Below are 22229 nucleotides of genomic sequence, written 5' to 3'. Positions count from 1 at the left end.
CTTTATCCTAATTAGTATTGGTCCATGTGGGTCCGTCCATTAAGCGGCAAATCCTTCCAACTTTTATCAATAGAGTCCTCTTTCTTCACCTTATATCAGTTTTTTCCATCTTTCTATTCTCTTTTTCTATCATATCCCTTTAAAAGAACACTCAACACACACACACACACACACACACACACACACGAGTATAGTTTTTAGAAGAGGCAATTTCGCCTCGAGGTTGTAATGATTCAGTTGTTACGAATTTGGAAGTGTTAAAAATTGATGGATGGATTTGTGAGTTTCCATGTTGTGTAGTTTTAAATGTATTAGTGCCTGTTCTCAAAGCCTGTTTGGAAACGTGGTACAAACCGCATTCCTAAAAATTTTAAATTTTTTTATATTTTTAGATCGTTTTAATATACTGATATTAAAAATAATTTTTTTAAAATGAAAAAAATATTATTTTGATGCATTTCTAAACGAAAATCACTTTGAACTGCAACCACAATCTTAAACAAGGGATAAGCCTCTTACTGGATGAGAAACGTAAAATTTTATTTGTTTCATAATTATTTTGTTGTGCTAATTTAGAAGGTGTTTGAGAGTATGATAGCGATTGTTTTTCAAAATGTTTTTTGCTCGGAAATATATTAAAATAATATATTTTTTATTTTTAAAAAAATATTTCTAACACCAGCGTATCAAAACGATATAAAAACATAAAAATTAATTTTAAGCCAAACAAAATATTATAAACACAGTTAGGAATGTAATTCTAAACCACCCTTACACTAACTTAGATAGAAGTTTGGGTTTGTTTTGAATTTATAAAAAAAAAAACCAAGATATGTGATGGATGTAAGAATATGAATCAAAACCTGAATATACCTTTGCTGCTAACCCTTCAGAACTACAACCCTTTTATCTATTAATGAATTTATTCTTGAATTATGTTATATTCATTAAATCATTTTACTGTTATTTCCAAATTTTGATTTTGAGAGATAATATTTTTTTGAGAGGAATGTTATGCCCCAAAAAAATTAACTACAATTTTGATCTTTGTAGATGAATAAAGCTAATTAATTAAGCTTATTATTTTCAACGACTGTGTGTGTATTCCATTAATTTTGTGTTATTTTTTATTTTATTTTGTTTTTTATTAAAAAAGCTAAGATGAAAAAAAGGTAACGGAAGAAGACATTTTCAGAACTAAAAGCCACTAAATCGAGGATGATCAATATTAATTAAAAAATATTTAATTATATATAATACTATAGGTGGTACTAATTACTCTGAATAAAATAAAGGGATTAAATTATAATTAACTCAATAATAAAACATAGATCATCGCCGGAAGAAAAAGAACACAAACAAAGTGCATACGTGTCAGCATAAAGATGCAGACGATGGTTTCATCTTGCCAAGGTACTCTACCCGTAGAGTCGTTTTCAGCCACCGTAAGTGGCGCCGTTCCATTTTGGTAATTGAGGACGCAGGATCTCCAAAATGGACGGTGAAGACTTACTTTCCATGTCCCGAGAAGGTCACAGGAGATGACGTCATTCAGACGGCGACCCCTACGCGCCTATAACAATTGACGTGTCAAGTAGGATGTGGATCCCAGTCAAGGTACCGGAATAGAGCGGGGTGAAAAAGAGAGAAGAAATTAAGGTGAAAATAGGAAAAGTGCTTCCACGTGTTTTGCATCGTAGTTAAAATTATTTTTAAATTTTTTAAATTAATTTTTAATATCAATCATTCAAAACAATTTTAAAATTAAATTTTTTAAAAAACAACATTTCTCGTGCAAAATCAAACAGGTTCCACTCGAACACAGCCTGCGGGAGGGAAAGTCTTCACATAGGTTGTTCCATCCTTTAGGATATAAATTAATTAATTTAGAGTTACTACTTTACTACTAAGATTAATGGGTGATTTACTTTACCTTTCCTTTATTACTTTATGCGAAGTTCATTTTATTTAATAATTCTTGTATTTTTGAATTATTTTTTTGTTGTCAATATTAAATTATTTTCCCATGAATTCTAACCTAAAAATATTTGCTGCATTTAAAGAGTTTTTTTTTCTGATATCTAGAAATGGGTTTGATCTAAAATAATGATATGAAAAACTAAATTATCATCTGAGCTAGCATTTTAAAGATTATTGTTACAAAGATAAAATAAAAAAATAAAATTAATCCTTGATTATCCAATATAATTAACTCAAATTTTATTTCGATACAAAATGACTTGCACTATCCACACTCGCTTTAATTATAAAATTACTAATTCGGCACACTCTTTAATCAAATAATTTAAAGCCATCATAAATTTAAATCCCGGTTAATTTCATAAGTGATTATGAATAGCTTAAAAATGTAATACAAGTAATTTAAAAAATAAATTGTTTTTAAAATGAAATTGTTTTCTATCTTATATGTAAAAAATTTCTAAAAGTAGGTAGTAAAATCCAAGACTAAGAATCCATTTGTTTTGCATTTTAAATTTTTTTTTAAATTAATTTTTTTTATTTTAAATTTTTTTTAATGTTTTTTTATCGTTTTGGTGTGCTGGTGTTATAAATTATTTTTAAAAAATAAAAAATATATTATTTTGATATATTTTTAAATAAAAAATACTTTAAAAAACAATTACTGCCACACTTTAAAACACCACCTAACTTGCTTGGTGAAAATGGTTGAAATATGATATTAATTAATCAATCCAATAAAATCTTTAATGTCTATTTCAATGTATATATATGCTTAGATGTAAATCTGAACTTGTTCATTCCATGAAAAGAAAACAATTTGAGTTTGTTTTAAAATTATTTTATTTTTTTTCTGTCTAAAATTGGATTTGATTGATAGGAATTAAATGAATTATTAAATATTTATGATGAAATTGCTCATTGTGATCACAGAAAGTTGAGATGCCCTATTATAAGTATTTATGTGTTCTAGATTATCCTCCTATATAAACATAGGAATCACGAAGTAGGAGTATGAAATATCAAATAATATCTCCTATAAATTAAATTAAGATATTATTGTTTCGAGATAATTATAATTTTTTATTTTTCATTCATTTATAAGAAAAATAATATAAAATATTTTTAAATAAAAATATTCGTCAATAACAATATTTTAGGGCTGCCCTTTAATTTTAACACCAAAATTAAGTCTAGCTAAACTTTAAATGATATTAAGGTAAAATGGTTTTTATTTACAAACATTCTTATATTAAATGTGTATTTAATAATATGATCTATAATATTTTTTAATTAAAAATATATTAAAAAAATATTTTTTAAAAAAACTTGTTTGTAACATCACCTCATTAAAACTATAAAAAACATCATCTTAATATTTTAAAAAATAAAAGCAACCACAGCAGTAAAAATATACTGCAAATTATATTTGAAAAAAAAATACTGTGAACTGTATTATCAAAATCCACGTTAATAACTAGAGGTCTGACATTGGCAGTGGCCTTAAAAAGCAAAATCCTTTTAAAACCATAAACTAATCTTTTCTTCAATCGAATAAGTGGCCCCACTCTTCGTCTGTTTGGGACTTTAATCATCCTTTGTCCACATTGAGCTCACACTTAAAATTCCCCACTCTCTTTCTCACTGTCATCCCTCCCCTCCCCTCCCCACTCTCTCCATCTCTGCCATAACCTATTCCAGCTCGTGATCCTCTTCCTCCACTGACCTCCAGTCTCAAGTACGTGCCGCTCTCTCTTTATCCTTTTCTTTAACTGTTTTTTTTTCTTTTACGCTATAAATCCACCATTTCAAGAATCTGTCACTCTTTCTTTACTAACGTTGTTTTCTTTCCATGCAACTTGTAGTTAATTTCCCGGCGTCAAGGTTAGCCGGAGAATGGCATATATGTGTGCAGATAGTGGAAATCTAATGGCAATAGCCCAACAAGTTATTAAGCAAAAACAACAACAAGAACAACAGCAACAACAAAGCCACCACCCCCAGCAACAATTTCTTGGCCTAAACCCTTTTTCTTTAAATCCTTGGCCGAGTACTACAATGTCTGCTAACCCAAACTTGGGTTATGGGCTCTCGGGCCCGGCTGCCTTCTCTGACCCGTTTCAGAGTGGACCAGATACAGGTGACCCACCCGGGTTTAGTTTCTCGAATATGGAGCACCACCACTCGAGCGGGTTTCGCTTTCCTGATTTTACTGGAGCTGGCGGTGAGTTTGACTCTGATGAGTGGATGGATAGTTTAATGAACGGTGGAGATTCGACGGATAGTTCTAATCTTCCTTCTGGTTGTGACGCGTGGCAAAACAATGCTGATTTCGGCATTTACCGGTCTGATCCGTTTAACACTAGCCCCAGTCGACTCACTGTCGGCTGCTCTCCACCGTCCGATCTTAACCGGGTTATCTCTAACTCGCTCTGGGCTGACCCATCTCCTCCTCAAGAAATCAAGCCCAAAACATCGCCTCCACAACAGCCTCCGCCAACAGTAAAAAACGAAGTCGTCGTTGGGTCTAAAGAAATAGTAGAGTTATCTTCGTCGCCGGTTTTGAAAGCACTTGTTGAGTGTGCTCAACTTGTCGAGTCCAAAGCTGATCAAGCTGTGAAATCATTGATTAGGTTCAAGGAATCGGTGAGTGAGAACGGTGATCCAGGTGAGCGCGTTGGTTTCTACTTCGTTAAAGGATTATGCAGAAGAGTTGCTGTAGGAGAGCTTGATGACTTGAAAAACTTTCATCAGACAACAAGTGAAGAGTTCACTTTGTGTTATAAAGCTTTGAATGATGCTTGTCCTTATTCAAAGTTTGCTCATTTGACAGCAAATCAAGCAATTCTTGAAGCGACCGAGAAAGCAAGCAAGATTCACATAGTTGATTTTGGTATCGTTCAAGGAATTCAATGGGCTGCTCTTTTACAAGCTTTAGCTACGCGTTCAGCTGGAAAACCTGTTAGAATCCGAATCTCAGGTATACCTGCTCCAGTTCTTGGTAAGAACCCAGCTGCTTCTCTTTTAGCTACTGGTAATAGGCTTCTTGATTTTGCAAAGCTTCTTGATTTGAATTTTGAGTTTGAGCCTATTCTGACTCCAATTCAGGAGTTAAATGAATCTTGTTTTCGGGTTGAGCCGGATGAGGTTTTGGCTGTCAATTTCATGCTTCAGTTGTATAATTTGTTGGGTGAGACTCCAGGAGCCGTGGAAACCGCTTTAAAGATGGCTAAATCGTTGAACCCGAGAATTGTTACTCTTGGTGAATATGAAGTTAGTTTGAACCGGGTCGGGTACTTGACCCGGTTTAAGAACGCTTTGAGATACTACACTGCTGTTTTTGAGTCTCTTGATCCTAACATGAGTAGAGACTCACAAGAGAGGCTTCAGGTTGAGAGATTGTTATTGGGTCGTAGAATTTCTGGTGTTGTAGGGCCAGATGGAATTAGAAGGGAGAGGATGGAGGATAAAGAGCAATGGAGGGTTTTAATGGAAAGCTCGGGTTTCGAATCGGTTTCGCTTAGCCATTATGCAATGAGTCAGGCTAAAATACTTTTATGGAATTACAATTCCAGTACTATGTATTCTCTTGATGATTCTCAACCTGGGTTCTTAACTTTAGCCTGGAATGAGGTGCCACTACTCACAGTTTCGTCATGGCGATAATCGATGGGGCTGGACTTGAATTTGGTACAAGTTTCCACCTAGTAATTTTTCTCTGGTGTGGAACAATGGTTTACTGTGAATTATACGCCATTGAATGGTGTTGTTGGGCTGCTGCTTGATCAGATAATGAACCGCTGGAAGGGTTAATTAGTTGTAGCTTGTTTTTTTTTTTTTTTATTGCGATCATGCATTGACAGATCCACTGAAGCCAGTAACTTGCTGTAGTCTTTCAGTCTGGTCATTTAGATATATGGGTTTTCCTTTTGTATTCTGCTGGGTTTTTGTTATAGGTTTTAAACTCTAGAGTCTTCACAAATTGTAAAAAAAAAACAGGAAGGAAATGTTTCTTTCTCTTAGGTGTATGTAACTCTTGTGAATAAATTTGAATCTTTGTTTTTAGTTATAGTTTTATTTCCTGTGCTTGTACTTAGTATAGTAGATTGCAATGAAGAAAATAGATCCCGGTGATGATAGTAAGAACTCGATGAGGTCTTGTGGTGCACCTCAGCCTGTGGTTCTGCAATTTTGTAATGGGATCAGTTTTTTTTTTCTCCTTGTAACTTGCACGCGGCAAGAATGTCGAACAAGAACTGAAAGTAGTTAATGGATAATCTCCCAGGTTCTGTAACTGGTGTTTGATGCAGACCTGCAAGCCATTAGAATCTTTGGTTATATGAAATTGGCAATGTGATGAAGACATGCAGTGAGCGCTTACAAATGGAAGTGGTAATTGATTCAGACCTACATAAAGCTGTATTTGCTGCGTAAATGATCTAGCAGATGATCTTTCTATCATCTAGGCTTCCCAGTTTGCTCTGCTCAGCTTATATCAATTTCCTTTAAAATCTATGAAGGACAAGGACTTGAGTATGCATATGGAGCCACATTTCCCTCCTCACCAATTGCATAATCTCAGTATACAAGGCTTTAATGCCCGTCCCTTTCACCCAGCAATCGGACTCTCTCTCATCTTTTTGACACAAATTGAGAAGAAACAAAGGTGGAGGAACCAAACCTCTTTCCACCTCTCTGAAAATCAATGGGCCAGGACGCGACAAGGTAGACAATGGGTTGCATGATGTTGTTGTTCCTGGTTCGAGTGATTGTGACCATTCAGAGTCATCTTTAGAGAAAGTTAAAGGGTAGCTAAAAATCTTTCATATGCAGAGGGTCCCTCCCTCTTAATGTTTATTAACCAAGAATGGACTACTCTCTGTGGTGCTTGTTATGCATTCTTCAGAGCTCCAATTTCCTTCTCACACGGTTGCACCGCAACTCATCTTGTTGCTACTAATCACTGCCATTCTTTTTCGCTTCATAATAAACAGATGAAAAAATCTCTCTCAAGCTAGCTCACTACTCACCAAATAAGCCCTGCACTGTAACGCATGTCATCCATAAACAAGTTGATCTCTCCTTGCATTAGAGCCATGCAATGTTTATCGTACAAACAATGATGAGGGTTTTCACGCTTTCTTCACACCACCAACGAGCTGCTTTCCTTTGGTTCTGCAATTTAATTGACCCCGTCAAAGCAATATGCAGTTGAATTGCACTGTAGTATCTGCATGAACCAGTGGACCAGCAGTCTTCGTGCCCCAGAAACTTAAAATTGCACAGTATATGAAACAGTGGACCATCTTGCTAGAGCTTAATAATGCATCGAGAGCTCAAGTTTATACTTGTTGTCATGAATTTAGCATTTGTGAATCTCACTCATTTGGGATTTTAGATTTGCCATTTTTTTCTCAAAATATATATATAAAAAGACACCTTCTGCATAATTGTTGCTACCAAGCAATTAAAATCTGCAGAATTGGGAGCAAAAATTCTCACGAGGGCCCTTATAACTCTTGTGATTGTACTTTTTGTGAATCAAAAAGAGATTTTCCAGTAAGCTGTACTGCATGGTCACTGAAGGAAGTTAAAGCTGTAGGCAACCAATAAAATCCAGGACGACAAGGCTTTGTCTTGCACTCTGCAACTTGGCAAACACAAAATCCACCTTGGTGAATTGACCTGCCTTGTATTTTCTCCGTATTTACATGCCAGTAGGCATGACGTCACCATGTTAGACTTCTTGGAGTTCTCACCCCTGCAACCACGCCGTACCTCCCCCAGCAGATTAATAATTTAAATAAGGAAAGCAACCAGATCCATAAACCACCTACTTATAAAACCCCACTTTTTTTCTCTTCTATTTTTACGGACTTCGACCCCACAGCTCTATTAGATTCTGATTTGGGTATGCCATTAAGATTATGTTTTAAAGTGTTTAGCATTTTTTATATATTAAAATATTTTTTTATTTTTTTAAATTTATTTTAATTTCAATACATAAAAAAATTTAAAAATACTAAAAAATAATTTTTAAATTTTGTTTAAATAGTGTTCTCACCGCGCCACCAAACACCTCTCGGATAAATACAAAAATATTCCTGAGATGCTAATTAGGATTAAGGATTGTCCTTTCATTTTGCTTTGTAATTAATTTATATAACAATAATCCTATTTACAAGAAAAAATAACAAAAAATATATATAATCCATTAGACTGACCAATTATCAGAATCCACCGACTTGCATTGATGGCATGATTGATTTTTCTCGTAATTCATTTCTGTAAGTTTTTCTTGTGAGATGGCATATTCTATAAACAAACATCATTAGATTAACTTACAACCGATTATTTGATGCTAACTATTTTTATCTTCACCATTAAAATTAAATTTTTTAATTAATTAAGTAAAGATTATTAAAGAATAATATAAATCATATCTTGAAATCTTACCTAACAATTTAAATTATTAGATAAAATTTTAAAATATAATTTATATTATTTTTTAATAATAAATCATATCTTAGACCTTATCTAACACAGATTGACATTTAAATCTTAAAAACAAATGTTGGTTTTGTATGTAAATTGTAAGAAATAATAGTCAACCACAACGATAACTAAACAGAAGAAAAACAAATCCTAAGATCCAGATGTAAAGTCAAGTTCTCTTGTGAATACTCGTATCCATGCAACGTTTAAATTAAAGAGAATTCCTTTTAATTTGTATGAATTAATATCATTTGTTTTTTAAAATATTTTTTTATTTAGAAATATATTAAATACATTTACTATACAATATCAAGACAATGAATAATCTGATTGTATTCAAGAATTTTTCGAATAATATCTATGCAATCCGATCTATAGTGAATGGCACACGGTAATAAAGACAGTTATTTTCTATTTTTATTTTATTTTTTAATCTACGTGATGGGTGGTTCTATCAGAGCTCTCACTTTTAATGCAAGGAAGGAGGACCGAGAGTGAATGTGCTTGCTGACGTGGAGTGGCAGCTGTAACGGTCGAGTGGTCCCGCGGTCTAGAGACATAAACGTAAAGGAAGTGACCTCTCCACTCACATTTTTTCGTTTTCTTAACTTGACAGTAGTTGTAGACTTGTGGAAGACTAGTCGAGCCCCACCAGCACCCTTCTCTGTCTCAACAGTACAGTAGTAGTAGGGTTGCAGCAGGTCTCTGGCTTATAATTCTCCTTTTTAAATCCACAAAGCATGTTGGATGGGTTAAGCTCATCTAGCCCATTTGTACTCTAGGCTTGGTCTTGGAGGGGGAATGGGGGAGTTGAGATTGATGTTTGTAACATGAGATGGAGTTTGATAGTTTTGAAATTATTTTTTTTTGTGATGTTTTGAACTATCCATCACATGCTTGTAGTATGATATCTTGAGTTTGTTGATAAATAGAGTGATCATTTTTTTATTCAGTGATGGGGATGCATCTAAACATCTAAGTCTCTTCATCTCTTAACGTATTCTCTTATGCTTTATTTGTCTTTTTTTTTTAGATTGAACAAGTTGGTTTTGTTTTGAACAATATTCATATTGTACTTGTACTACTTGATGAAAACATCTATCAAGTCTTTCGAATGAAAAGTGGCAATGGCTGTAAGACAACAGACCTCCCCTCTTTGCTGTTTTTTTTGTTTAAATGCTTCGTGCCATGACTTAAATCATAATCTTTGCAAGAGCAAGGTGCGAGTTTCTTCAACTTGATCATGTTTACCATGCAAAAAAAAAAAATCATGTCAACTCAGTTAACCATAACCTAAATTATAAGCCATAATCTGAATTATAAGCTCTACAAAATCAAATTAATTTTTTATTTTATTATATAATAAAACAATAAAATTTAATTTATCATGAAAAATAATTTTTAATAAAAAACCCCATACCAAAAAAAAAAAAAAAAACAAAAGACAAAAAAAGCTGCTACATCACAACTCAAGTGTGTGAGCTTGAGGGAGGCCCACACCTTACCCAATTTTTTATTTTAACGATTACTTGTTTTTAGTAATATAGGGAACGATTTCTGGAAATGCGAAGAACCACGCAATTACTTTTAAGTCAACTTGTCCACACCATATATTTTCTCATCACCCACAAAACAACGTGGCAGAAAAACTTATGGGGTCCGTTTCAGGTAGGTCACGACAAAGGCTGGGGGGCCGGAGGGTGAGCAAAAGGACAAGTCTAATGAGAACCCAAATGATGAAAATGGGTTTGTTTTTAATCTTGGCTGGTGATTGTAGTAGTAAATTGTTGTTTTTATATAGCTAGCTAGTCTTATAAATTTTGGTTTCTTGTATAGATTTAAGTTCCGTGCCTTTTGTTTTTGGTTGGCGTGTAAATTAGGGATTTAATTACATAATTGTTTTTTTTAAGTGTTTTTATCAAAAATATTTTTTTTTATTTTTTCAAATTAATTTTTTATATTATTTTAATATATTAATATCAAAAATAAATTTTAAAAAATAAAAAAATATTTTAATAGAAAATTAACACTACAGTATTAAGCAAGCGCTTAGTCACGCAAGGATGCTTATTCATGCAAGGAGTTGTCAATTTTTTTAGGATGAGCTGACAATATTTTTTTTTTTCCATTTTGTCGATAATCCACATGACTTGGTTGTTAGCACTACATGTTTGTTTTAATATCGCATTGTCAGGGTCTATTTAGAAATGTAGTTTTGATTATTTTTTAAAATAATTTTTATTTTAAAATATATTAAAATGATATTTTTTTTATTTTTTAAAAATTATTTTTGAAATTAACGTGTGAAAACAATTCAAAACATAAAAAAAAATTAATTTTTTATTTTTTTTAAAACACGAGTTTACCGTGTTTCTAATCTCTTTAAATATTGCTTTTAGAATTTTTATTTGCACCAAATGGTCAAATTAATGGATAGTTAGTTGGGATAGGATAGCACGAGCATTGTTTTCCCCGTCTTTGCTTCAACAATTTGTACGGTGATTGAGACTTTTTTGCCCTAAGAATTTTCTCCACTTGATGTATACCCTAAGTCCCCGTTTCATGAAAAATAATTTTTTAAACTTTCTTATATCATGTTATTTATAAAAATTATAAAATTTTTAAAAATATCATATTATTTATTAATTATATCAAATTTGATCTTTTTGATTGCTATATATTTTATTTTGAATTTTTTATTCAATTTTATTTCTTAAAATTTAATTTAATTTGATTTTTATATCAACTTTATTTTTTATTTTTATGTTTGTTATTTGTTTTTTTTTATTATTTTTTTAATTGAAATTTTTTATCTATCGGATTTGATCCTTATTCTTTTTATTGTTATTTATTTTATTTAAAATAATTTATGAAATTATAATTTTTTTAATTTCATCATCTTTCATCTTTTTAATCCGTTAGATTTGATCTCTATTATTTGATTGTTATTTATTTTATTTGAGATAATTTATAAAATTATATATTTTTTTCAATTTTATTCTCTTTTAACTTTTTAATTTGTAAGATTTGTTTCTTATTATTTTAATGAACTTGAAAAAAAATATTAAAAATTTATTTTCCAGCTTATTTTTCATGACATAATCAAATACTGGAAAATGTTTTCTAACTTATTTTTTATGATACTACCAAACATCGAAAAGGAATTCACTTTTTATAAATTTATTTTTTAAAAAAATATTTTTTATCAAACAAACTATTCTAAATTTCAATGTGATCTCAACATGAATTAATTTTTAATTATTTTATTTTAACTGTGATTTAACAGTTAGAATCTCATCATGAATTTTATTTGTCGTGCCTAGGTATTGCTAATTATTTTTTTTAACGGTTAGGGTATATTTTAGTCCAATCATAATTTATTTTAAAATTCAAGTTTTTTAATGTGACCACTGCATTGCTAAACACCCCTAGATCTACAATTATCATCCCCAACAAAACAAATCGATATCTCTAGATCTTAGGCGATGTTATTTTATAAGAAAAATTATTAAGAAAAGATTAAAAAAAAAAAAGGGTCCCACTCAGATACATGGATTGGTTCTAACCTAATGTTTACAAGTTTCTTATGATATTTGAAATAATACGGTGGGTGGACTATACTGTGGGATCTGCCAATATGAGCATTCACAAAAAATGATTCATACATAGCCCAATGGGCCGTAATGACTTCTTGTCTTTCTGGATCTGCTTACTTGTGGTGAACATCTTCGCAAGAGAGTGTTCGGAACGTCTTCTAAGTAGCGTTTGATGAAATTTTATTTTTTATATATATTTTTAAATCGTTTTCATGTATAAATATTAAAAGTAATTTTTAAAAACTAAAAAATATTATTTTAATATATTTTTAAATAAAAAACAATTTAAAAAATAACCGCATTACAATCTCTCCGAACCTAAGACTTTAATACATACTGCTTTCGCATAGTACTGCAACCGATGCTGGTTTATATGCCACCATGCTTAAACAAACAATGGTATCTAACGATAGAGAAATTAAAAAGTTATCTAGATTATTTAGTAGGTGGTCCAATGATAAAAACTTAAAATCAAGATATTTGTTTTTCCTGTAATATTAGGTTCGAGTGTGGTTGCTAATATGATGCCACTGGAGATTTACATGGTCGTTAATTTCAGGGTTCGCAGGATTAGTCGAGGTGCGCGCAAGCTGACCCGGACATCCATGTTAATAAAAAAAATAAAAAAATTAAAATATTCTATGATAACCCACATGATGCGGCAGAAAATAATCTTATAGATGTGTTCATATCATAAGATTTAAACAGCTACAAGCAGCCTAGCAAATAACTATGCCAATGACATGGTTGCAGATAGAAGGGTTTTGTCTTCTCAACCAGCGAGGGAAGCCAAAAGTTGCTGGTAGACGTGGAAGAGGGCCCGCGTGCTGGCAGAAGTGAATTTAACAAAGATCAAATAACAGAGAGTGAATTTTGTTTTCATATTTTTAGGGTTTAGGAGAGAGATCTCGTGAATTTTGTGAGAGACAAAGAGAGTGTTGAATGTGGGTATCTCATGAATTATTTATGAAGATAATTTTATTTTAAATTTTTGTTTGATATAAAATATAAAGCGTGATTTATCGTAACGTAATAAAAAATAAAAATAAAAACATCATTAAATTTTATAAAGATTTTTAAAATTATTTTTAATTTGTTTATGTTGAAAAACATTTAGCTATACACTTGTAATCCACTCTTGTTATGAGCGACGACCACAAAAATCAGAAATGTGAAGTAAAAATACAAAGAAAGTCACAAAATCACATGCGTACACCAATCAATCTAATTATCTAAATGTTGTTCTTGTGGGATTATTTTTTAAAATATTTTTTTGATTATAAATATATTTTTTTTATTTTTTAAAATTTATTTTTGATGTTGAATATTAAAATAATCAGGAAAATATTAAAAAAATAATTTTAATTTTTTTAAAATTATAAATGAACCGTGTTTAGGCCGTCCACCTATTTGAGATTGTGATAACAGTCACGGTTTAAAGTGTTTTTTTATTTAAAAATACATTAAAATAATTTTTTTTATTTTTTTAAATTATTTTCATGATCAACACATCAAAAATTTTTTTAAAAATATATAAATTTTTTTAACAAAAACAAAATTTTAAAAAACATGACAAAAGGTCTCGTAACATTATTGACTAATTAACAATATCTAAGTGGTGTGGGGGAATCACTGTTCCCCCACACCTAAATCACTGTGGATTACAACAGTAATTCACGATGTTTTTTCCTCTTTTTTTTTGCATTTTTTCATTTTTCTTTCCAACTTTCCCTCTTTTTTTTTCGTTTTTGTTTTCGAAATTACTTTCCTCTTTTTTTTTCCAGCTTTGCTTTTTTTTTCTTTTTTTTTCCATTATTTTTTTTAAAAAAATTATCTTTGTTGATTTTACTTTTTAGATATTGAGCTGGTTAAAAATTCTGCTTTGTAATTTTTTTCCTTTAAAATACTTTGGATTGCTACGGTGTTTTCCCACATAGTTTTTCTATTTTATTTTTTTATTTTTCAAAATTATATTTGTTGATTTTTTTTTATATTGAGCTAATTGAGAATTTAGTTTTGTAATTTTTTTATTTAAAACATTGTTTATTGCTACAGTGTTTTTCCGCGTGATTTTTTTGTTGTTTTTGTTTTTTTATAATTTTCTCCGAAATTATCTTTTTTTATTTTATTTTTTAATATTGAACTGATTAAAAATTACAGTTACAATATGCGAGGAAAACACTGTAACTTTCCTCGCAAATTACTGTGGATTGCTATAGTGTTTTTTCTCATATGGTTTTTTTCTGTTTTGTTATATTTTTTCCTAAAATTGTCTTTGTCAATTTTATTTTTTAAATATTAAGCTGGTTAAGAATTGCAATTATAAGTAAATACAAGTTTTTCCTCACAAAACACTATGGATTGATACAGTTTTTCCTCACATGGTTTTCTTCCAGTTTCTTTTGTGTTTTATTTTTTTGTAATATTTTTTTCCAAAATTATCTTCGTCGATTTTTTTTTTTAATATTGAGTTGGTTAGAATTTAACTTTGTAATAAAACTTAATCATGTGGGGAAAGTATTGTAGCTTTCCTCACAAAACATTGTTGAAAATTACAATTACAAGTCATTACAAATAAGGTTAAATCATGTGGGGAAGCACTGTAGCTTTCATCACAAAACACATGGAATTGCTACAGTGTTTCCAACATGATTTTTTCCCCTTTTGTTGTGTTTTTTTTTCCCTAAAATTATCTCTGTCGATTTGATTTTTTTAATATTGAGCTGATTAAGAATTTAGCTTTATAATTTTTTTCTTTAAAACACTGTGAATTATTACAGTGTTTTCCCATATGATTTTTTTTCTCCAAAATTATCTTTGTCCATTTTTTTTTTAATATTAAGTTGGTTAAGAATTATAATTACAATAAAGCTAAATCATATGGGGAAAGCGTTGTAGTTTTTCTCACAAAACATTATAGATTGCTACAATATTTCTCTAAATGGTTTTTTATTTTATTTTATTGGGGAAAGCATTGTAGTTTTCCTCACAAAACATTGTCAATTGCTACAACGTTTTTTCTCATGGGTTTTTCCTTCCAAAATTATCTTTATTGTTTTTTTTTTATATTAAGTTGATAGATAATTTAGCTTTGTAATTTTTTTTGTTTTTTATTAACAGAAAAGCTAAATCATGTGGCAAAAACACTGTATCTTTCCTCCCAAAACACTGTGAATTGCTACAAATCATTTTGTTCAGTCTCTAAGTTTTGATCACCAACATAATTTTTTTTTTCATTATAAAATATTAGCTCCATTATACTTTTAATTTCTACTAGTGATAATTTATAATTATAATTATAATACTATTAAATATATTTATTTTATAAATTCGGGGCATGCATCTTGTCTATCTTAACCAGCGTGATTATTACGAAAATGATGAAGTCAATATCTTGCCAGCTCGTCTATACCTTCATCGCCACCTACTTTTTCAAACAAGGCAACCACTCAACCACGTAAACTAAATCTCAGCCCTCAATCATTCAACTAAACTACCAATCCTGGCCGTCTATTCTCCCAGATCCTCTATATAGTCACACACCCGCCCATCATTCTTTATCTGCCTTAGCAGCTAAGCCCTAATATTCGTAGATCCACTCTCCACGGTACCTCATTCGATCTTTTTGATTCTAGCTTAGCCTAGATCGCTTTGCGATCTATATATTGATACCAGATTTGATATTCGAAGCTCATCCGATGCTTCAACTCTATGATTTAACGGTCTGCTATCTGGTTTGATCGGAGATCGATGTACGTATCAGTATTTTTCTTATGTTTTCCTTTGCTATAACTGATTTAAACTGTGCTTCCGAATTATTGATTAAGCTATTCATTTGATGTTGTTTTGTAGATGCAGCGGAGATCTGTTTCTATGGGTCTAATTTTCAGGGGATATATCCCGTCGGTGTGCAAGCAGAAGATGACTCGAGATATCATTTGAAGGTGGAGCGATAAGCAGTTACAGAATCTCCGTTGCTTGATCATGTAACCTGAGCAGTGATTTGTTGATTGATTGAGGAGTGATGGAAGGAGATAAGGGGTGGGGCTGTGTGTTTTGTTTATGAGGATGATGTATAAGATACATATATCGGGACCAAAAGGCCAGGAGGCTGAGAGGTCTTGTTTATTATCTGTCATCCGACCTTTGCCATGACAGGTGCGCTTGCATGGCAGGTCACCCATCATCTTAATAAAACTATTATTTTCGTGTTTTTGAGGGGAGATCGCACGGTGAATTGCCCGGGTTCTCCCCTCTGCTGTCCGTGTCCCGCTTTCTCTTACTTCTCGTTGACTTACGATCCTTGCCTGAGATCGCGCTGCCCTTTCACGAGGCACTCCAACTCCAGCTTAGCAATCAATTCACATCTTCTGCACAATGTTGCAATTTGTGAAGCTGACTCCAAGGTATTCTCTCTTTTATAACTCCAATACGAATTTCTTATTTTTAGAAACAGCCAGTCATATTTCCAAGACTTAGAACAAACATAAAAAAAAAAGAATCATATTGTTTTTTTTATTATTATCATTGCAACCTGTTTTTCATCTCTTATCGGATATTTGGCCCCGTCAAATATAAATCTTTGATACAGTGGGCTATCAAGATAATGCAACCAAAACTGGTTTCAACGCAAGATTGGCAGTTACTATATAGCACCAAAACTAAGAGGTACTGAATCTTAGGTTTGATTTATCAGGGTTCATTTTTTAGTCTGTAATACACGAAAGCACTTGCTCCCTACAACAACCCGTTATTGCGTGGTAACAATCAAGTTTATTTCATTAACAACGCGACCACTGCAAACGCAACCTAAGCATATCTGTGATTCTTACAAACCAACCATGGGCATGAGGTTTGTTATTTGGATCTAGTTAATCGGTTTCCTTTTCCTGTTATCCTGTGCAAAACTATTGTATAAACAGCTTTGCTTTCGCTATTTACAATTAAGATCTGGTTTTCAAGTATGTAAATTAGAATATTGTGCCCTGTGATATCCCTACCTTGGAGCTGTTTTCAAGTGTTTCTACTCTGTATTGTTATTTGCAACTGGCTCCTGTTGTTTGGTTCATTGGATCTCAAGTGATGTAGCCTGAAGATTGTGGTGTTGAAGATGGGATCTGTAGACCCCATTGGATGATTGTTGGGCTGCTTGACTTCAATGACCATGGCTTTTAGTGAAAAAGAGAGAGCGCAGGACCCTTCACAACATTCTTTATGAAGCTGCATCACGCTAAATCAGCTATTGAGGTGATCAAGTTTTTCTCAATGGTTCAAGATTTGCGTTGCTACTTTTTGATTAATTTAGTTTGAGGTTGTCTTAATGCAATTTGCAGTTGGACATTAATATATTAGATACAGACCTCGTTCTAGTCGTCATAATGCTAGTTTTTGGAAGCTGGAAATGCCTTGTTTTCTCAAGCTTTGACATTAGTTCGAGATGTTTTATCTGACGGTGTTTTCTTGCTTTACTTGTATGTGTTTGCTCTCTAGACGTAGCTGTTTTGTTGAAAATATGTGGAGTTATCTTTCCTTTGATCGATTTGAAGAAGAAAGCGGTCTTTCTTTTTGAAGCATTTCCTGGAATTATGTATTATGTCCGAAGCTTTATCGTTATCTTCTTTCTCTCCTTGTTTGTCAGGTTTGCAATCGATCCTGATAGTCTTGAATTTGGCAGTCAAGAATTGCGTTTCTTAAACCACGATTTTCTAACAGGAGTTGGAGAAATCATTTGTGTAAATTCACTTTTATCTTATATATGCACAAGATGTTGGTTCCAGTCATTTTATGGTCCATCCCAGGTGGGTTGACGACGTGTTGTGTTCTAGGTGTTGAATGTGCTTGTAACTTCAACCATTAAATCATGGTTAATGGTTAGGGTTTCAATGGCATATAGATCATTTCTTTAAACATTTTGTCAAAAGCAAGGGGGTGGGTGATTGTCATCGTTTACCTGATGTTTCTTTTTATCCAAGCGCCATATAAAAATGCCATTAATAATTGTTGTGGTCATGTTTCATCTTGAAATCAAAGATCTCTTTACTACTACAGTCCTGGAAAAACTATCTCTACATTCCATTGGGTTTTTACGTCAAAGAGCACTTTTGAGAATTTGTAAGATTTTTTAATTTAAATTATTTTTTTGTCTTTTTACTGTTTTCGTGTGTATTGAAAATAAAATTTAAAAAATAAAAAATATTATTTTAATATTTTTCTATATCTAATAATAATTAATATGCTGACCTTATTAAATCATTATTATTATTTTATTTTAATATATAATTATTTGGTAACGAGGTAGCGGTGGATTTGTGGATTAAATTGAAAAATGACGAAAGGAAAATAGAAGGAACGCAACTTGCTGTTTTTTGGAAGGCCACTCTTCAATGTTGAAAAGATCTGTAAGCTCAAAATGGTAAGAGCGCTCAAAGTCCCATTATGATGGTGTTTTGAGAAGTTGGTGGTTCAAATCCACCCAGGTCTTATTAGTTCATGTGGTTCGTTCATTTCTTTGGTTTTTTTGTTCGTTTTGTCTTTTTGTCTTAGAATTTACTTAAAGATGATTAAAAACATAGTCAGTCGGGTCAGCTGTTATGCATTTTGATTAATCTCACGGGTCAGCTTTTATGCATTTGGATTAATCTCACGGGTTCTTTTCATGCACTTCGATTAATTTCACGGGCCTTGAAATTAACGATTATATAAGTTCCATGTTGCCATGAGATCTGTGGTACTCAAAGTGGTAATTTCTAGGGAACAAATTTAAAGTATGACCATTTGAGTTATACTTTTTCAGGTTGTAGTTATAGAATTATTTAATTTACTTAATTGATAGGGATATTTTTTACTTATTTTTTTAAAATTCAATTTGATAATAAATGAAATGTAATAGTTTTAAAGAACCCTTTAAAGGGCATTATCAATTCTTTCTGCCAGATTTGTTTTATAGCTTTTGTGCAAGTAAATATTCCTGTTAAAATGCTTGAATATATCATTCTACATAAAAAAGCAAAAAAAATAGACATTTGTTTTGCGGTTCGTGTAAATATTCCCTTGATTGCTTTCAACATAAGGATGATAAACGAATTAACGGTACTCATTCATCGTACGTGCTTTGATTACATTGAAGATTCAGGTAGCGGTTGTTATGGTAGCGCTGTTTTAGTTATTTTTTAAATTGTGTTTTTTTAAATATATTAAAATAATATTTTTTTAATTTTTTAAAATTAACTTTAAGTCAAAAAAACAAAAACTTAATTTTTATGAAATACTGTTGGGGTCAGGGTTAAAATTTGAACTTTTTGAAAATCGTTATATAGAAATTGAAAAGTAAATTATTTCTTGATGTTTGGTAGGGTCATGGAAAATACTTTCCAGTATTTGGTTATGTTATGAAAAATAAGCTGGAAGATAGTTTATTAATGCTTTATTTTTTCTTCAAGTTTATTAAAATAATAAGAACAAATCTTACAAATTAAAAAGTTGAATGAGAATAAAATTAAAAAAAATCTAATTTAATAAATTATCTCAAATAAAATAAATAATAATCAAAATAATGGGGATCAAATCTAACAAATAAAAAAATTGAAAAATTATAAAATTAAAATAATAATAATAATTACAAGTTCATAACTTATTTCAAATAAAATAAATAACAATCAAAAGAATGATGACTAAATTTGATAGATAAAAAATTTCAATTAAAATAATAATAAGAGAAAAGCAAATAACAATCATAAAAATGAGGATCAAAATTAATACAAAAATAAAATTAAATCAAATTTTAAGAGATGAAATTGAAAAAAAAAGGATTCAAACAAAATATATATCAATTAAAAGTTTGAGGATCAAATTTGATATAATCAGCAAACAATATGATATTTTTAATTTTTTCACAACTTCTGAAAAGTGTTTTCCGTCCCAAAATAAAATGAAAACATTTTCCTGAAAATCAAGCCAAATTTTTCTGACTGAAAAGTGTTTTCCGTTGACCAACTTTCTTAATAGCAAACAAACATAGAAAAATGTGGAAAATAATTTTTAGAAAACCACTATCCGGGCAAACAAACGTCCTCTTGGTAAACAAATGAACAATTTTTCTTTTATCTTTTTGAGTTTTCTAATAGAAAATTGAAAAAAGGACAAATTCTTTCATCAAGATAAAGAATTGCAATTATTTTTTCATAAAAGATCAAAACCAATCACTTTAATAATCTTTTTTAATTATAAAATATTAATTTTATTTCATTTAAATTGATAGTGTAACATTACAAGGCAATTATAATGTTACACTATAGAATTGCAATTATAAGGCAGTGTGGGAGAGCAGACTTGTTATTCGACGCCGTGCACGCCATAATATTACTGTCAGATTAAATCTCTCAAAGAGTTCTAGAGGGTTAAAAAAAATTTATAAGACTTTATCACTATTTTATACCGATATAATTATCAATAGGCTAAGTCAATTGAAGAGTTTCACAGAGTTAAAAAAAATTATAAGAATTTATCGCTAAAAGTTCAAATCATTGGAATGAAATGGATTTGGAAATTTTTGGAGGGTGCTAAAAAACACTTTAATGTTAATTACTGATAGATTTTGACTAAAAAAATTATTAAATATTCAACTCATCGTTTATAATTTTATTGGTAATATTAATTATATTATCAACGGACCCAGCCAAAATTATCCCTAAAAGAGACATGAACACCTCGAACATCAACACGACCGAAAACCCATTATTTTTCAAGTTGTTTTTAGGTTCCAATAACAACGTGTGAGGAGAATGGGCCGCCACTGATTTTGTGTTCAAATCCAACATTGTTGCAAAGATTATAAAATATAATGACAATTATATAAATAATTTTTTTTATGAGTATATATAAAGATGTAAAATATTATGAATCGGTAGGATGTAAATTATAATAAATTATAATTTTTGATGAAAAAAACAAACAGAACTCAAGTAAAATAGGTGACGAAAAAAACGCGTTGCGTTGAAGAACGTTACATACGTAGTCGTAGTTGTTGTTCAGGTAAGCAGCAGGTAAAGGAATAGGTGAGGCTTCATATTTGGAATTGTTTTAGAAAATAGTATAGTGATCAAAAATATTTTATAAAATTAGAGTTAGGAGTATGGTTGTGGTTGTTTTTTAAAATATTTTTTATTCTAAAATGTATTAAAATAATATATTTTTTATTTTTAAAAATTATTTTTGAGATTAGCATATCAAGACAATCCAAAATATATAAAAAAAGTTTTAACAAATTTTTTTTTTAAAAAAAAAACACGAGTTACCCCATATTTTCAAACACCAATTGAAATTTTATAAAATTAAAGAGTTGAGATAAAAAGAAAATAAACACTATTATTTTTAACTTTATTTTTTTTTAATGTACTACCTTTTTAATACATAAAGCGTTATCACTCAAATCAAGTTTTACATGTTTTTCCTTGTTTTTTTATTTAGATTCTATAAAACAAAAACTATTACATTTAACTACGTATTTCCAAATACAAATTAAAAGTCTATTATAGAATGTGATAAAAATTATTTTTCAAAGTATTTTTCACTTGAAAATACATTAAAATAATTTTTAAAATAATTATTTATTTTTGATATCAGCATATAAAAATAATTAAAAAAATATTAAAAAAAGCTTTTTAAAAAAATTTAAAAATTTTGAAACGCATGGTTGGATCTTGTAAAGTGATGCATAGCCTTTGAGATTTTCAATTCCAATCAATTGAATACAAATCATAGTTTTGAAATCCGACCCGGTCATTAACCTAGTTATTGACCCGGTCAAGTGATCGGGTCACGAGTCAGATGGGTTGACCCGGGTCAAAAAAAAAAAAAAAACTGAGGGCTGAGGTAACTGGGCTAGAGAAACTTGAAATCGGGCTATTGATGCTCTTTGCATTCTCTTCTTCTTCTTCTGGTCAATGTTATCGCTTTCCTTCTCCACTTTATCATGGTCTGATTCATCTGACTGCTCATGCAAGCTTTGCCCTTCCTCAATCGCATCCATTAAATGAAGTCCTCTTCCTGCACATTGAGAAGGATTTTAACGAAGTTAGCAAAACATTTAAGAAAGATGATTGGACTTTTAATAATGCTTTTGAATGCAAACAACACAGTTCTATTTGAAATCAGGCTATA

General features: G+C 30.8%; 1 protein-coding gene and 1 long non-coding RNA gene across 4 annotated transcripts; both read left to right on the top strand.

The window, feature by feature from the left end:
* The first annotated feature begins 3533 nt into the window (after positions 1-3533).
* On the top strand, positions 3534-6045 carry LOC18099283 (SCARECROW-LIKE protein 7). The gene is made up of 2 exons (XM_006383146.3): positions 3534-3718; positions 3846-6045. The coding sequence occupies exon 2, from the start codon at positions 3877-3879 to the stop codon at positions 5644-5646; it is 1770 nt and encodes a 589-aa protein (XP_006383208.1). The 5' UTR covers positions 3534-3718; positions 3846-3876; the 3' UTR covers positions 5647-6045.
* A 9396-nt stretch (positions 6046-15441) lies between these two features.
* LOC18099282 (uncharacterized) lies at positions 15442-18118 on the top strand. 3 transcript variants are annotated; one of them, XR_002981799.2, is made up of 3 exons: positions 15619-15823; positions 15924-17318; positions 17710-18118. It is a non-coding gene; the product is annotated as an uncharacterized LOC18099282 (long non-coding RNA). The 3 variants fall into 3 exon arrangements; XR_002981800.2 differs by having other exon boundaries at positions 17562-17851; XR_002981798.2 differs by having other exon boundaries at positions 15442-15823; positions 15924-17851.
* The last annotated feature ends 4111 nt before the right edge of the window (positions 18119-22229 follow it).

The sequence above is a fragment of the Populus trichocarpa genome, chromosome 5, assembly GCF_000002775.5.
Source record: "Populus trichocarpa isolate Nisqually-1 chromosome 5, P.trichocarpa_v4.1, whole genome shotgun sequence".
Classification (NCBI taxonomy): Eukaryota; Viridiplantae; Streptophyta; class Magnoliopsida; order Malpighiales; family Salicaceae; genus Populus; species Populus trichocarpa.
This window is presented reverse-complemented; position numbering and strand designations above follow the sequence as displayed.